Below are 18,230 nucleotides of genomic sequence, written 5' to 3'. Positions count from 1 at the left end.
TGAACTCAATCTCTAACCTACCAAATTACAACTCAAGTCCAATCATACCAAACTGTACATATATTCAACACATATCTAACAAACTCCACCTTGACGAATATGCACGCCATTTTGAAGCCGTCCATGCTTGAACCTCTATGTACCGGACTTAAGTCGTCTCCCTTTGCTGCTCACTTGGAACAGCCCGACGAGGCCGACCCCGCCGCCTTGCAGCATGCACACACTTCACACACGCCACCTGCGCACTCTTGCACACCCGTCGATGAGCATGCTGCTCGCGCACTCCTTCCTCGCGCCCTTGCCTGGACGCTCCGCCGTGCACCGCCTGTGCACCGCCTGCAGCTCACGAGCCTCGTTGACCTCCATGTTCGTCGCACACGAACGATGCCGACCTGCTCAAGCGCCACCTCTTGTTTGCCTTCAACCGCGCAAGCTTCGGTGAGCAAACAGCTTGATTGCTTCCTGCTTGCAATCCTCCGTAGACTCCTCTATTTGGTATATGGAGAGGCATACGACGACCGAGCCCGTAACGCACGAACTCCTCCTGCCGCCCGATGCTTTGCTTTTTCTGTTACGCGATCTCCATGTGGACCTTCCTGACCACGAGTCCGAGTCCTGCTTAGATATAGTTGGCCAAATGGCCCGGCCCGGTACTACACGGCACGGGCACGGCCTGGCACGGCACTAAACGGCACGGCACTAAGTGGCACGGTTGATTAACCGTGCCGTGCCTGTTAGTGCCGCCGTGCCACATGCCATGCACTAGCACGACACGGCTATCAGTTAGCCGGGTCGTGCCGTGCCAAGGGGCACGTTAGTGCCCGGGCCAGCACTAGCACGGTAGTGCCAAAAATACTCATTCAACTCAGAATTTGTAGTAGATTCAAACAAGCACATAATTTAACTCAGAAAACTCAGCACAAGATCTAACAAAAGATAAATTTTATCAGGAGCTTGTGCAATGGCTGCCTCATTAAAAATCTCTCTAGATAAAACTCACCCTTGTGAGAAACTCTAGAGAGGGAAAAAGAGTACAGCCAAGCTCCAATAATGTTCATTACATCACAGTCCAATACTTAAAGTTCTAGAGTGTCCATAAGTCCTAAATATTACAGCCCATTACATGAATGATCACTGATCAAGATAAAGTTCTTCAAAAGCTTGTTCAAGCTCCTTGTCTTCCACATTCTGTTGCAGCCTTGCTTCTGCAGCCTCCCAATCCTTGATGCAGGTCAGCATCTCCACCATTTCAGGCTTCAGATTCCTTCTTCGCTCCTCGATGATCTTGCCAGTCATACTAAAAGTGGATTCTGAAGATATGGTAGAAATAGGAACAGTTAAGATATCTTTAGCCATGATTGAGAGTACTGGGTATGTAAGTTTGTGCTGATGCCACCAGTTCAAGATGTTGAAGTCATCAGTTAGGTGATTGACAATGTCACAGTCCAAGTAGGACACAAGTTCAGAAGCATTGGAAGCTGAAGCTGATGACCTTACCGCATGTAGCAGAGAGGTAGCAGATGTATCTCTAGAGATGTTAAGAGTACCAGGCAAGCTACCAGAAACCAAACCAGCAGCACCATCATCATCATCATATATTTCGTCCCAAGCAGATCTTGACTTACCAGACATGACAGGAGGGTCAGTCCTCCTCAACCTAACAGCACCATATTTCTCTTCATACTTATTGTACACATCAGTAAGTCTAGCTCTAGTGCCAACCAAATAAGTAGAATAATCAGTACTGGTGAGACCACCTAACCTTCTAAGCACCCTAGTAAAACCTTTCATTTTAGCTCTGGGGTCCAAGATGAATGCAAAAGAGTACAGCAAAGGTATGTCCCTCCAGTACTTATTATATTTGTCTATCATAGGTTGCACCACAGATCTGATGTGTATATTATTAGCATAATTTTTTAGATGCAAATCAATCTTAACAAGATAATGAATCATAAGTGGAGATGTAGGATAGTACACACCAGATAATGTAACTGTTGAATCATAAAACAGCTCAAGAAATGATAAAACTTTTTGTGCAATCATCCAATGCTCATCAGTTAACAGAAATGGCTCACCTTCAGACCTAGGATACTGAGCTTGGATGAAAGTAGTGAAAGAGGACTTATGAGGAAACAAATGTTTAAGCATTAGGTAGGTAGAATTCCACCTAACCTCCATGTCCAGCTGAAACTTTCTAGGCCTAACACCAGTTGCAATGCAGTAACTTTTATATGCAGCAATTCTTTGATTAGATGAATTTAAGAATGATATTGCAGTTCTAAATATTTCTATCAAAGGCTTGAGAGTAGTTAAGGCCTCCTTGACAATCAGATTGAGAATATGACATGCACAACGCTGATGCAAGAACATAGAATTAACAGAAGATGATGCAATGTCATTACATGATGCATACTCTGGTTCATCAGTAACATCAAAACCAAAAGTCTCAACAAGTTTAGCCTTGCAATCAGTGAAGTACTTCTGTATGTCTCTAGTGGTGGTTTGCCTAGACACTAGCATATTTAGGATTGTGAGCAGTTTTAATAAACTCTTCAAAAGCCTCAGATTCACCCATAGAGATAGGAACATCAAGTCTAGTAATCAATCTAACCAGTTGAGTACGAGCAACCAGAGGACAGTAGTCCCAAGTACGCATACTACCATCAGGATTAAAAGAGATTTGAGACTGAGACATGCGAGTTTTTTCACGCCTCTTAACACAAGAGGCAATGTGGTGTGAAAGATGACCAGTGCCACCACTAGAAAAACCAGAGTAGATCTTAGAGCAATGTAGGCACCTAGCTCCATACCTGACGGTCTTACCATCAGCTGTGGTTTTGAACAGCTTCTCGAAATCATCCCAAACAGGAGAGGTAGAGGGACGTGAGCGCTTGGCGCTGTTACCATCTGGGGGAGGTGCACCGCCGCAGGCAGGTACAGCAGGGCCATCATCGTCGACGTTGATGCGATCATCAGCACCAGGGCCGAACAAGGCATCACGGTCCTCGCGCAAGTCATCCTCGTCATCATCTCCGGCCATCCCGCACAATCGCCGCTCCTCGTTCTCGGTAACACCAAGCTCCACCGTCTCGTCGTCAGATCCGGCCATCGTCACTCGCCAGTTACCTGGTTCCTCAACAGCTGCACAGATCAAGACCTGGGTTAGGGAAAGAACATAGATCTAGTCATCTAGGGTTAGGGTAAGAGACTCACCTTTGTAGCCGGAGCACCAGGTACACCGGCGAGGTCGATGAAGCACGGATCTAGCCCCCCGGCCCTGGTTCCTCGACGGATCTCGTCTACATCTACAGAAAAAAGGTGAGGAGAGTGAGAGATCGAGAGGCCGAGAGCGTCTGTGCTAGAGCGAGATGAAAGGATAGAGGTACTTACGTGAGATCCGGAGCACAGAGTCTGGCGGCGGCTACGGCGAGGAGGATGACAACGAGAAGAGGATGCTACATCGTCTGTGCGAGATCGAGACGATGGGTCTAGATGGCCGTGCCGTCTGCTAGTGCTGGCCCCGCACCCCGGCCTTCGCCCTCTGGGGCTCCGAGCTACTCACCGGAGCTCGGGAAGAGGAGAGGAGAGGAAGATCGAGGAGAGGATGAGAGGCGAGAGGGTGAGAGACTGAGAGGCGAGAGTGCGAGAGCGAGACGAGCGTCGGCCAACGGAGGGAGAGAAATGATTAGGGTTAGGGGGGAACGGCCGACGCCGGGCCTTATATAGCCCTCCCCCCAACGGGCAGATCCAACGGTAGAGGGGGGCGCGGGGCGCCGGGCCGAGATCGCGGCCCAGGCACGGCCCGACCTCTGGCACGGGCACGGCACGGGCCCACGGGGTAACAGGCCGGGCCGGGTCAGTGTCGTGCTTTTCCGGACCGGGCCCGTGCCGGCCCGTTGGGCCCGGCCCATTTGGCCAACTTTATGCTTAGAGGCCGATCCGAGCAAGTTACAAGGAAATAAATCCAAATGCATGCAAGCATGGCCAATCACCACGCACGAACTAATAGAAAGTCCAAATCCATGCATGCAGCTTCCTGCACGCACGCACACAGTTCTTGCTCCTTTGCGCCTCAGGACTCCTGTTTGTGCACTGCACCACCCGCGTCCGCACACCAAACAACATGTGTCCTTCACGCCTACGCTTCATCACGCCCTCCTGGCGACAGCGTGGGCCCACGACACTGCTTGTTCTAACAGAAAACAAAACCACGGGGATGTCGTGCGTCCTGACTCCCTCGGCCGCCGTCCACAGCATCTGCAACTAGTAATCTGGAAACAAGCCATCTCCATCAACATGCCTGAGTCTACCATGGCCTTCACCACTATCGTTGCTGCTCCACATTGAGTCTACAACGACCACCCCGATCAAGACCAACCGCTCGTCAGTCTGATCGCGAGTCGAAGCCGCCGCATTCATCCACGACGTCTTCCAGCCGCACCGTCGAACCTAGCCATCACGTCTGATCAGCCTCTGTCGAACAGCAGCCTACAGCCACTATCAATTCGATCTCCATGTCTGGACACATCCTTGTTGATTGCAGCTCATTGGAGGGTTCGAGCCACCTGCCCGAAGTGTCCAACATCGCCGATCGAGTCGTCGATCGCCGCCATGCTCCACCTTGCACCCTGTCCCTCCCCGGACAACTTGTGCGACCTTGCGCGGTGTGGAACATGCCCATCGCGCCTCCACGTGGATCTTCTCCCTGAATCTGGCTCTGGTACCACTTGTTAGAGTAATAGCGCGGAAGTGATAACCCAGGAACGCAGAACCAAATCACAAGATCACATAAACGAGAACGACACCGAGGAACGATGTTTTTTAACGAGGTTCGGCGATGTGCCTACATCCTCGGGGCATGACTACAGACGCTCCTCCCCATAAACAGCAGCTACACCGGCATCCGGGCACCACCGCGGCCACGCCGCCGCCCACGCCAGCAGCCCAAGTCGTCTTACGATTACACGATAGTGTCCTCATATTTATGGGCCATAGGGATATAAAGTACAACCCGAACTCAATCCCTAATCTACCAAATTACAACTCAAGTCCAATCGTAACCAAGCTGTACACATATTTGACACATATCTAACAGCTTTTATATTGATTGTTGAAAGATCTGAGAACATTTTGATATATACAACGTAACTTAATGGACATCTGAAAAAATCTCTCTACGTTGTATATTCAGAACTGAGATGTAATTGTTTATGTTTAAGTTTTCTGTAAATATTTAGAACTTAATACGGCGGCCGATGTCGGCGTAGGAGGGGGTAAGGAGATGAACATTTGGGAGGGAGGAGATGCCACTGTGCCAAATTGGACTGCCCTCGTGGCATCATTAGTTGGTGAAACAGCCATCCAGTCAGCAAACCAGGTTTAGGAAGTGTCGAAGGGCATTGAACTGGTTTAGGAAAAAAAGTGGGGTCAGTAAACTATAAAATTGATTAGGGGGTTATCTGGTCATTATTGATAGATGAGGGTAAGAGCGCGTTATCGCGCGACCTATCGCGCGCTGGGGGACCGTGCGACCCCCCCCCCTTTCCACCAGGACGTGATAGCGACATTTCCTTTTCTGGTTTCCATCCCGACCTACCCGCGGCGCCGCCGCAGCACCTGGCCCTGCGTGCTGGAGGAGGGGAGGCGCGCTCCAGGCCCTCCACGACAGGCGCACGATAGGGCAGAGCCCCCCCTGACAGCTGCATCCCACCAGGCCCCGCCGGCGCGCACGGGAGGGACCTACCCCCGCGGCACCGCCGCAGCCCCTGGCCCCGCATGCTGGAGGAGGGGAGGCGCGCTCCAAGCCCTCCACGACAGGCGCACGAGAGGGCGGAGCCCCACCTGACCGCCGTATCCTACCAGGCCCCGCCTGCGTGCACGGGAGGCGCGCGTAGACCTAGCCGAGAACTGGCGGAGCCCCTCCTGACCGCCGCATCCCCCCCTGAACTGGCCGAAACCTGCAACCTCCTCCTTCCACCGATCTGAACTCCTTCGTTGCGGGTTTGTAACTCCTTTTAGTTCTCTTTTCTTCCCATCTGCTTGATCTAATCTCCCCAATTCTGTGCAAAACCTTCCCTATGCTATTCGAATTGGATGTAATTTATCTTCTTCATCCCCAAAAAACTGCTAGCAACTTGTGGATTGCAAAAGAGATTTGTGTGTTATTGATGTTGCATGATGACTCGTGGGTGTTGGGGGTTTGAATTCACTGGTGAATTTGCATTAAAAAAATCTACTACAAACCTTGTATGAAGATCTAAGAAAAATTTGCATCTGTGTATAGATTGTTGCTCTGAGGTGGCAACTTGTGTTCATTATTGTAGCATCTTGTGTTTATTGTCATAGCGTCTTGTGTTCATCATTGTGGCAACTTATATACGTTATACGTTTGCTCAGGACTGCAACTTATCCTCAATTTAAGTTTTCTTGGATGACAGCTTGTATTGTGCTATTTAGTTGAGTTCATTATTGAAGCAATATTTTATTATAACTTCTATACATTATGAGTTTTTCTGCATGACAACTTATACTTAATATTTGTGTTTTGTAGGTTCAATATGTCTTTTAGTGGGATTTTTTATCTAAATTCTGCACCAGTGCAAGAGCATGATTTCCTTGCAGCCCCTTCGGATCTTGAGTTGCAGCAAATTTCTGGTGCAGCTTTCCCACCGATGTGTGTTGCAGGTGGTGCAGGTGCACATTTGTCCAGCAGCAACTTGACTCTCCCTATAATATCCAATGAAGCTCTTCATCTGCCAAGCAACTCAGCTCCTCCTAAACTGGCAACTCAGCAACTTAGCAACTCAGCATCAAAGGTGCTCCCGGCTGAATCTGGTGGTATGACAGTTCCCACGGCTGAGACAACCGCAGATGGAGTTGATGTTGAGGATGGTGTTGAGGTTTTATCCACTCCGCAGGAACCTTTTGTAGCCATATCTTTCAATACTTCTGATGCTGTCAAAGACTATTACAATTCATATGTCCGTCATACAGGTTTCTCTATAAGGATCGACACATCCCGTAAGTCGAAAAAAGCAAATGAAAAGACAAAGTATATCTATGTTTGCCAAAAGGCTGGGGTCAACAAAAAAGAGAATATTGCTGATGATGGGCCAATAACTGAGAAAAAGATTGTGAGGCAAAGGCGCATGTATTATGTAGATAGGACGCACTGCCCAGCTCGCATGATTGTGAGGAAGACACCCCCTGGACACTGGGAGGTTGTGAACTTTGAAAGGGAGCACAACCATGAGCGTTTAAGAAAATTCTCGCTCACAAAATACTTGAAGTCCCATAGAGACATACCAGCTGAAGAGAAAGAGTTCATCAAGTTGCTCCATGGATGCTCCATCACGACAACTCGTGCTTACCAGATAATGGCTGAGTTGTATGGAGGTATTGAAAACTGTCCATACACAGAAGGTGGTGCTAAAAATTTGCGTGTTGAGTACCGCGCTAAATATAGAGGTAAAGATGTGAAGGCGACGCTTGAGTACTTTGAGGAATTGAATATGGAAGATTCGGAATTCTATTATAGTTACACTCTTGATGAGTTTGACAGGGTTGAGAATCTGTTTTGGGTGGATGGTGTAGCAAGGAGAACTTATGAGTTGTATAGTGATTGTTTGTCCTTTGACACTACTTATTTGACCAATGCCTACAACATGCCATGTGCTCCTTTCATAGGTATGTATGTCCAGCAAAAAAAATGCTAGTTTGCCCATTGATGGTTTTCATTGATTGGTTTTTATTGGAGTCCAGAAAAAATACTGGTTACCACACTGACTATAATGCTGTATACTCTTTGAACAATTTACTACATTGAGAAAGCACAAGTTGACACACTAGTTGCACATAAGTTGCCATCTTTATTCTGCACCAGTTGATAGCCTTCAGCTATGAAAAAATACTAATAATTTGTATTGTGTTAACAGGGATTGACAGGAATGGCATAACAATCCAGCTGGGTTGCGGCTTTCTGAGGAATGAGAAGACTGAGGGTTTTGTCTGGCTGTTTACTGAATTCAAGAAAGCAATGGGCGGCAAGGATCCTGCAAATATAATAACTGATCAAGATATTGCGATGAAGGCTACTGTCGCAGAGGTATTTGTCAGTTCAGTTCATAGGAATTGCCGTTGGCACATTATGGAAAATGCTAGGAAGACCATGGGTGCTTTCTTGGATAGCAAGGGGGATGGTAAGCAAGAGTTGGCGGATGACTTCAAGGATTGTATTGACAATAGCTTCACGCCGGCAGAGTTTGAGCAGAAGTGGCAGGCTTTTCTGGATAAATATGAGCTCAACAATGATGAGAGGTTCCAACATTTGTATGACATGAGACATTGTTGGATCCCTGCGTATTTCATGCATTTTTTCTTCCCCTTCCTCCAAACAAAAGCACGGAGTGAAGGCTTCAATGCTGTCCTGAATCGCTATGTCAACCCAAAGAACTCGATACTCAACTTTGTGCAGCAATATAAGAAGATACAACAAAGGATTTTCAGCAAGCAAGATTTGCAAGAGGCGGCCACAGCCACGAAGGTCCCACGCTACTTGACGGGGCACCCTATGGAGCATTAGATGAAGAAAGCGTATACAAGGATGTTGTTCAATGTGTTTCAACACGAGCTGCAGCTAAGTTCGAGCTACTACGTTGTTCGTGTTGAAGGGGATGACTTGATAGATGTTGTTCCGTACAGGTGTTGCCCCGATCTGTTGTATGGGACACGGACATTCAGGGTCATGTCGTCCAGGGTGGAGGGCTTGTATAGCTGCACTTGTTGCAAGTTTGAGAGAGATGGAGTGCTTTGCTGCCACATATTGAAGGTTTTTGACGCCCTTGCAGTCCGCGAGGTACCTGATCGGTACATTCTCCCTAGATGGTCAGTTGATCCAGTGGTTGATAGTGGGGTGGAAGTTGCCGCTAACGAGCCTCTTCAAGAAGCCCAGATTACAGACCACGGGAAGCATGTTATACGTTACAGCAGTATGTGCACAAACTTTAATAAGATTGTGAGACCTTTTATGGCTGATGACGAGGGGTATGGCATAGTCTCAAAACAAGTGAGTGCCCTACAATCTAAGCTTGTTGTTTTGGGAAAAAGGAGAGCGTCAAGTGTTCTTCCGGGGGTGGAGTGTGAACAAGTTGATATTGAACAACCCGCTGCGCCAAGGCTGCAGAACAAATCGCGCAAAAAAACAAGATCATCAACCGGAGGGGGTGGGGATCCAAATCTGTCACAACAGCCTAATGGTGCGTATTGTCTTAACTGAACGTAGCAACTTATACTTTCTTTCCCCTAGCAACTTCTACTCATTCAGCCTAGCAACTTGTACTCCTTGTTCTAGCAACTTATGTGTATTACTCCTAACAACTTGAAATTATTTTGACTTTTCAGGCTCGCATGTTGCTGGTGCTGAGATTGGGGACCCACCAATAATAAAGAAGCAAGGACGTCCAAGGTCAAACAGATACAAGACAGGGTTGGGGTTGCTTCCCCCAAAAAAACCACCGTGTGGCTATTGTGGTTCAATAGAACATAACACATCAACTTGCCCCGCCAAGCCGGCAAGAAAGCAAACAAAAAACTCTCGGATAAATCACTAAACGAGGTTGCTGCTCCGTGAAAAAATAAGATGTGTTGCAGGGGGATGCATCTAACATTTTTTTTACTTCCTTGTAATTTATTAAACTGCAATTAGTGATTTATGATTTTAAGCATGGTGTGTGGTGATGTAATAATGAATAGTTGATGCTTTTGTATATTTCAAACTTGCTATATATATGGATAAATATACTTTTAATAAAACTTTGTGTATGGTGGCGTATGAAAAAAAAGATTGGAAAATTGCAGCTTGCATGTTGAATTAAGTTAACAGAAACACAAAAAAGTATAGATCTGATGTACAGAAGTTGATATTTAAAAAAAAGATCTGTGCACAATTTGCTATTTTGACATCAGACAAGTTGCCTGTTGGGCTGGTCACAAGTTGCCAGTGTAAATAGCTTCATATATTACATAAGTTACTGATCACAAAGGATACCTCCATATATTACATAAGTTGCTTCTCACACAGAAAAGTGGGGGGGGGGGGTAAAAAAACGATCAGCATATCCGAGCATTGTTTAAAACCACAGAGAACATCTATATACAGAGTGCATGCATCATGAAAAAATCACAAGTTGTTGTTGGACTAGCCATAAATTGCATACAAGTTGTCTGTTGAACTGGTCGCAAGTATATTACAGAATATCTGAGCATATCTGAGCATCAATTAAAATAAAATGGGTGCATCTATATACAGAGTATATGCATCATGTGAAAAATACACACATCTCTCCTCCCCTTCCCCACTCCGCCCCTAGCCTACTGATTTGCCATCTTTCCCTTTCCCTTTGAGAATAGTTCAGTCTTGTTCTCTATCTTGTTGGCAGGGCTATGAAGCCACTCATGAAGAACGCGCTTCATCAGCTTCATTTCATCAAACTCCATCATATTTGGGAGGTTGTGTCCATCCCAGTGCTCTATAGCCTTGAGGGTGAACAGACCACAGTCATGACTGAGATTGAGGGCACAAAAAAAGAGAGACAAATGTTAGATAATGTAGAACTTACAAAATGTTACAATATCTACAGTTTAGAATTCAGTTTAGGATAAAAAGATAAGAATGACTTGTGCTTACATCCCGAATTGCTTGTGTACTTGTTCCATAGGATAAAAAGAGAATCTTGCACCCCTGAACCTTAGATGTGTACTTGTTCCATAGGGTAATCACTTTTGCACGCACCTGATTGGCTTTCCATCTCAATTCAGCATTGTCGATGTTCCTTAGAGAGTCCATGATTTGAAACTTCTTATCTAGAATATTTACAGTAAATACGAACCAGTGGCCATCGCCGCCCGGCTGCGCTATATTCTCTTGGTGCACAGGAAAGAGTATCTGTAGAAAAATCAGTTGAATAACTCACATGATAACAGAAAATAAGTTGCTGCTAAGGGGATGAATAAGTTGCTGGAAAAGAAAATCGAGTTGCTGATAAAAAAATAAAAAATGCTACTGAACTGCGCAAACATGCTAATCCAATTCAATTTCTGTTCTGCATTCGGTTAAAAACATAATGGGAAACAAAAATGGTGCTGTGAATGGGAAGTGATATGCAATGTTCAGCAATTGAAGCAGTATACTGTGAGTATGTGACCTCGACAAATATGTAACTTTGAATATTGCTATCAGAAAGCTACCTAACTCTGAATGTTGCAAATCACAAACTACTCATTACTCTTAATATTTGCAATCAGAAAACAAAGGCATTGGAAAACTACTCCTTAGTAATATTACAATTACCAATGGGTTTTGTGGGCTAAAATTTGCTAGAATCATACAACACAAGTTTGCAAACTAGGTTACTAGGCAGACAGCACAAAGTTTTCAAGAAAAAGAAAAATGTGGTTTTACCATTTCATAGTTTGAATCGCGAAACTCAAAAGCGTTCTTGACAATGTTGCTGTTCATGGGCCCTATCATCATTTGGATCTGTAGCAAAAAAAAATATATGGCAAAAAATGCTCAGATATGCACATGGGGGCATACTTTCAAAACGATAAGATACACAAAGATGTCAGAGGGGTCAAAGGGGGGAAAATGATATTACTGACACCCATGGGAATATTATCTTTGTCCTCTTCTTTCTAGGGTCCTGTGACAGCACGTAAGTCCCGAGATGCATGGCGTTGGTGCCTAGCGATCTCCCCATAACCATGCCCGCTGCTACCTCATGTGCTGTAAGTGTTATCTCTTTGGATTCAAAGAATATTGTGCTGCCAAACAAGAAAAGGTTTTCTCCATGACTGATGGGCGAAAAAAAAAGATGGGGGGGGGTAAGATCAAGGTATATTGCCATAACCCTCTTCGTGCCTGGTGTGTCTGCATATGATGCTGTACAGTTCATCTTCTGTTGCAAGTTGACCCTTGTCCATTTCTTGAGAATCCTCATCGTCTGTAAATCCCAGTGAGCAGCTTGGAGCATCGGGTGCATCCTTGAAACCTTTGTTGTCATTCAAGTTGTCGACACGCTTCTATCGGAACACTTACACGTGCACAAAAAATTAACACTTGCATGCTGTACAACGGATTGAAAAAAATGAGAAGAAAAGAAAACATGGGTTGCTATTACCTTTTCTACTGCTGCTTTATGCATAGCTTCCGTGCGCCCATCACTAAGTGTTTTGGTTGCAGTTTATGTAATGAAGACAAAAAAATGGATTAGCATAAGTTGCTGGTTTGCAAAAAAAAATGTGATGGACACATTTGCATGCGTGAGTTGCTACCTCAGCTTGTTTTGGGATGGCATCTGATTTTTCTGGAAACTTTCTCGTATACACTTTGGTCGCTACTGCACTAGGAAGCGGCTCTACATTTCCCTCATCTTGCTCCTTTGCAGTATTGGATTTGGGCACCACCGGTGGCAAGCCTCTCCCTCTTGTGCTAGCAACCTTTTTCCTTGACACTACATCTGACCGCTCCGCCTTTCTCTTTGTTCTCTTGGGTTTGGGCACTTCTTTCGGAAGATTGTCCATAGGCAAGGGTTGCAACAAATCTTCCAGAAGCTTGGCCTCAAACTTTTTTGCTTGCTCTTTCGGTTCAGAATCCATCTCATCGGACATTGTGACCGTGTCCTTCGCCCCTTTAAATTCCTTTTTGACAATATCATTGAAGACTTCCTTCTCATTGGGCACGAGCGGCACATCGAGGAACTCAAGTGGTTCAAAGATCAAAGGCTTCCTATCGGGCGGTGTAGCCATTAAGTCCAGTAGTGTCATACCTCCCGGAAGCCCGTACCAATTTGCTGGTGTAATCGGTGACAATCCGCTAAACTCAGAGCTGGATTGTGTGCCCGATTGCGTACTGCGTGGTGTGCCTCGATAATTGTCACCAGCCTCATCTTTAGGTGATGGTGCTTCATCAAAATCTATCAAAAAAATAGATGCTGTGGTCAAATATAAGTTGCTACTGATCGAAACATAAGTTGCTACTAAGTAAAATCATAAGTTGCTAAATAACTCAATCCAAGTTGCTGGTTCAACCAAAAATTGCTGATACAAAAATTACTGTTGGAATGATAAAAACGTATGTTTACCTTGCTTTCCATCATCTCTGATGCTGCTATCATCCTTTGATGCTTTGTCGTCATCCTTTGCTGCTTTATCGTCGTCCTTTGCACCTTTATCATCATCTTTGGATGGCGCACCTTTAGATTTATCACCAGACTGATCTTTGTGTGATGATGGTTCAGCAGATACTTAAAAAAAACATAAAACATAAGTTGTTGTTGTCTCCAAAAGAGAATATGCTACTGAACCAATACAAGTTGTTGCAGGCATTCAATACAAGTTGCGTACCTGATTTTTTATCAGCATTAGCCCCATCATTTGAACCGCCATCGTTGTGGTCATCTTTCTTCCTTTGTTTATCAGCAGACTCATCTTTACATGAGGCTCCAGAGGCAGATCCTGCGAAAATAAAATAATAAAGAACCCTTGAGATTTCCATTAATCTTGCTATCAATATATAAGTTTTGATCCAACATATCATGTCAACATATTTACCTTGATTGCCTTTCATTGACTTGTCCTCTATGACATCACCTTGCTTGTTTGCGTTATCCTCATCTTCAAATCTAACTCTCTTGCTTTGCACTATCAAAGAAAAAAAATGTTTCTGTTAGAAAAAACAAACTAAAAGAAGCACATGCGATGCTGCTAGTCATTACCTTCCCTCTCAGTAACTCTTGTGTCAATTTGTGATGAATTGATTTCATCTCCAAAACCATCGCTGTTCTCATCATCTTCATCTCCCTCTGTGTCGCAAGAGTCAAAGTTGGCATAATCTTGAAAGCTTTCTTCATCGCTGCTGGACTCTGATTCTTCCAGAATGTCCTGTTTCCTTTTACTTCTAACCTCCCGAGTACCTTCAGAGGTACTGGGGCCTGCTTGACCTCCTTCTCCGCCTGGACAGTCCATTGTGTTGATTCTGCATGTGCTTCTGGCTGTTGTTCCACCTGACACAACTTTTGTGTTAGATTGACAAAAGCTTGATTGATTGCCATGCTGAACTCGCTCAGTGCACTTTTGAGAACCTCCCGATTCTACAAAAAAAAATTGCAGAAACATAAGGCAGCGAAGAAAAACATAAGATGGTTGGATCATATGAGAGAGATGCGGAAGAAAAATGATGCGTGATGACAGAAAAAAAAGGATGGAGGGCAGAAACATACAACAATGACAGATTCTGGCATGTTTAAATCGATGAATTGATGAATCCTTTCTGGTGGGATCATCGTTGCGCTTAAGTGTTCTGGCTTTAGCTGTACAAAAAAAGGAGAAAACTATGCATGAGTGAAAAAAAGGGGTTACTGGTTTTGCACAGGCAACGTATGTGTGAAAGAAAAGAGTTGTATAACTTGCTACTTGCTACTTCGCGTGTATAACTTACTACTTCACATGTATAACTTGCTACATTGCATGTATAAGTTGAAAAATATGAGATATTAAAAAGTTGCTGAATTCCTAGATCAGTCTTACTTGCAGTTTGCCGAACTGAGTCTGTGATAACCTATCTATGGCACAGACTTTGTAGACAAGCTGCCTCGTCCACGCAGCGGCTCTTACTTCCAAATCTTTGTTGACAATATCACCGACATCAAGTGAATCTAGGTACAGTATCTGCAACACAAAAAAAGAGCATATTAATCACAAAGAAAGGTGCTGAAAATGTGGGGAAAAAAACAGGGCACTACAAGTCTAGTGTCCATACAGTGAGGAAGAAGAGGCACCCGGACACAAACTTTCGCTTCCCAGCCTTAAATTTTGCAATTCCTTTGATTAGCCTGTCCACTACAAGTTTGCACCAGTTATATCCTTTGATATCTTTTATGATTGCAATAGAATGGAAAGCCCGCACACACAACTTTGGGCTTGATGTTGGGCACAGGAAGGTGCTGATTGCGAACATTAGCCAGACCTTCAACTATTTGTCATCTGTTGACTTTTTTCCCTCGCCAGACAACCATTTGTCAACTTCTACAAATGTTGGTGCCTTATGATCATTATCGTGGCCAAACACTTGGTAGAACTCGCTGAATGTATCAACATAACTCTTCTTCTCGTAAACAACCGGGTTAGGGCCCATTGGTAACCCAAGCACTCGTTTAGCGGCTTGATCATCAACCTTTATTCTCCCCCTGTACGGAATCACCAACTCGGACGTGTTGATGTCGAAAATGTTAACTAGCTAAGTTGACAGCTTCTTGGGTACAGTGTTGCACTTGATTTCAAGGAGTCCCTCAAACCCAACACTTGCAATTCGCCCCTTCTGATTATCCTCGAGATCCCCATTGATCTTGCTCAGTTTTTTTACTGATCCTTTTTCCTTATATCCTAAAAGAAAAAAAGATGCATTCAATGAGTTCCCGCACAGTTTATGAATTCAGACAATCAAATCCCCCCATGATAATAGAATAAGTTGCTACTAGGGAAAAGAAAAAGTTGCTAGAAAGGAAAATCAAGTTGCTGAAAAAAAGGAAAAATACCATAAAAAACATCTATGCAATTGTTGTCTATCGATGGAGGGAAATAGAACAGATAAGCCTCTAAAATAACTACTATCATATCAAAAATATCATAAATGACATCGATTTGAACTGAATTATATTAGTTCAGGTTCCATGCAAAAACCAGTTCCATGCTATCCTTTATTGAGATATAGAAAAAGGGCAATAAGCAAACTAAAATGACTCTAAAACAATGCTCCACTAAAATATATTTTTTCTGATTAAAACACTGCTAGAGTGGCATAAATACAAATTACGCATAAAAAAAGGATTCATGCAGCATAGGTTTTTTGCTCTCAATGATACCTGCTCTGCGAGCTTTTTTCTATTAGCTTCGGTCGTTTCATCATTCTCAACACTGCCTCTAGAAGTACCTTTGTCTGCTCTAGAAGTAGCCCTAGTTGTTCTCTTTGGAGACGGGGCTGTGTTAGTAGCTTCGGTTTTACGCTTCCGGGCCATGCTATAAAAAAAGTACGAAAGGAAAATGGGTAAGACAAAAAATAACCCCCATGATAACAGAATAAGTTACTACAGAGGGGATGAATAAGTTGCTGGAAAAAAAAAAGAAATCAAGTTGCTACATGGAGGCGGGGTGTGTGTACAAAAATAGGAATGCTATTGAAAATGTATCAGATTGGTCTTACAAAAAATTATATATTGGATATATCAATTCAAACACGACAGATAGCTGAAACAAATGGTGTCAATGAGCAAAGTGTACTGACATGCTAAATGGACACAGAGAGGTTCAGATGATTAGATATCAGATATTTACTGGAAGTCTCAGAGAGGTAGCACACTGGCATTTTCAGATGGATGTAAGCTGATTCGAGAAAAAAAGTGCAGTAAACTGATACAAGGCAATTAGTAAATCTGATAAGCATGGACTAATTTTCAACGAGAATAAAATGTTAATACAAGCAAGCAAAAAATGTACCAGACTCAGTGTAAATGAAAAGACTACCAAAATGATCAAGATATAGCAAACCCATCATAATCTCATACTCGAAAAAAAATAAAGGAAATATAAAATGATTGTCAAATGAACATATCAACCCATAATCCCAAATTCTCACATCAATTCCACAAAACTACAAAGTGCCCATCATGGAAACGTCGCCACCAACTCTAATCAGGGGTTGTATGTTCATTTCAGTAATGGTCAAATGGAACAAATCAATTCAACGACACTTCAGCGAAACACGGCGACCTCATTCAGCGACGGTTCGATTTGCCTCTCCCCAAATCCAATGGTTGATCAATCATCACTGACAAAATATTGAAATCACAAAACTACTCCTTGCTCTTAATATTGAAATCATAAACAAGGCACCACAAAAACTACCTAACATGGCATTGGAAAATAGTATGCAGCTTTAGCAATTGGAGGCACCCTATCAAACGCACCACAAAACTGCCTAACAGAACGCAAAATAGGGGAAGGAGAGAGGATGGGTGGGGGGAGGAAGGGAATAGAGCGCCACCATGATTTGCCAACGGGAGGGAGTGGTGCCTTGCCGGAAGTAGCAGCAGCTCGCTGACGCTGCCCTCATAGGGGAGGCAGCGCCTCCCCCGCGGCTCGACGTCCTCGTTTGGCGGCGACCCACAACTTCATCCTTGGCGTCGTCGTCGTCGGAACCTGCGCCCGCGGAGGTAGAGGAAGTAGTCGACCTGGGGCCCCGCATCGCTAATGCCTTCGTCCCTCGACGCAAGCCGCCAATGCCGCCGCGGCCAGCACCAACCGGGGGGGGGGGGGGCTCTCTCCAGCGCCGCTGGCGGATGTTCCCGCCATGGCGCCTCTGCCACTGCTCCGCGTGCGGGATCCACCCGCACCGGCCGCGCCTCGCCTCGCCGATGTTCCAGCAGGGCAGCCTCACCTCGCCGCCGGCCCACACCCACCCACCACCGAGTAGAACTGCCGTGGAAGATTTTGGAAACGGAAACTGCCGAGATTCACTTTTGGAAGGTGCGGGAGGGGAGGGGGAGGTGTGTCCGGATGAGGAGGGGGGTGGTGGTGCGCGTAGTGGACTGGTTTGGGCGCGGCCTGCTGGTCTGGACGGTCGCGCGCTCGCACAGCAGCGCGACCGATCGTCATATAGCTTTTTCCATGAGGGTAGTGATTGGGACCTTTTCTAAAAATTATTCCTGAATTTTGGCCCATCAACACAAACCCAGCCCAGCCCACAAGATCTATGAAAACATCTTGTATTAGTATAGGTCGAGACAAGATCTATGAAACGGTACAATCTCTGCCCCATGAGCAAGGTCGAGACTGCTTCTTCTTCTACATTCATTCATCTTCTTCCTCTTCTTTTCGGTTCATGCAGTTCAAAACTAGATGCCCCGAACCATCAACTCCAACCTCTTCTTTTTTGTAGATGGTTTCTATAATTCTATTGGCGTCGCAGCCACATGTTAATTTCTGCCGTGCGCGACAGCCACGTCACCCATTCTGTTTACCCGCCTGCAGCGACATAGTGCCGTTGCCGTTACCGGCCCCTGCTCCGCGGCTGGGCAACCAGGGACAGTTTCTGAGCGCTAGGATTCGTTAGTATTTTTATTGGAATACACTAGTGTTAAAGTTTAGCACTTTCATTTATTAATATTTGCAATATTTGG

The 18,230-nt window shown here is 45.0% G+C and overlaps 2 protein-coding genes across 2 annotated transcripts; one reads left to right on the top strand and one right to left on the bottom strand.

Annotated features, from left to right (window-relative positions):
* Window positions 1-1,131: 1,131 nt before the first annotated feature.
* On the bottom strand, window positions 1,132-2,997 carry LOC120701045 (zinc finger BED domain-containing protein RICESLEEPER 2-like). Its single transcript, XM_039985217.1, has 4 exons — window positions 2,905-2,997; window positions 2,173-2,355; window positions 2,076-2,121; window positions 1,132-1,991 (listed from the first exon to the last, which is right to left on the bottom strand). The coding sequence occupies exons 1-4, from the start codon at window positions 2,995-2,997 to the stop codon at window positions 1,132-1,134; spliced, it is 1,182 nt and encodes a 393-aa protein (XP_039841151.1).
* A 3,674-nt stretch (window positions 2,998-6,671) lies between these two features.
* Window positions 6,672-8,581, top strand: LOC120701044 (protein FAR1-RELATED SEQUENCE 5-like). Its single transcript, XM_039985216.1, has 2 exons — window positions 6,672-7,686; window positions 7,935-8,581. Exons 1-2 carry the CDS (start codon window positions 6,672-6,674, stop codon window positions 8,579-8,581), a joined length of 1,662 nt encoding a protein of 553 aa, XP_039841150.1.
* The last annotated feature ends 9,649 nt before the right edge of the window (window positions 8,582-18,230 follow it).

The sequence above is a fragment of the Panicum virgatum genome, chromosome 3K (genome assembly GCF_016808335.1).
Source record: "Panicum virgatum strain AP13 chromosome 3K, P.virgatum_v5, whole genome shotgun sequence".
Taxonomy (NCBI): domain Eukaryota; kingdom Viridiplantae; phylum Streptophyta; class Magnoliopsida; order Poales; family Poaceae; genus Panicum; species Panicum virgatum.
The sequence above is the reverse complement of the archived record's forward strand: the minus strand, read 5'-3'. Positions and strand labels throughout refer to the sequence as shown.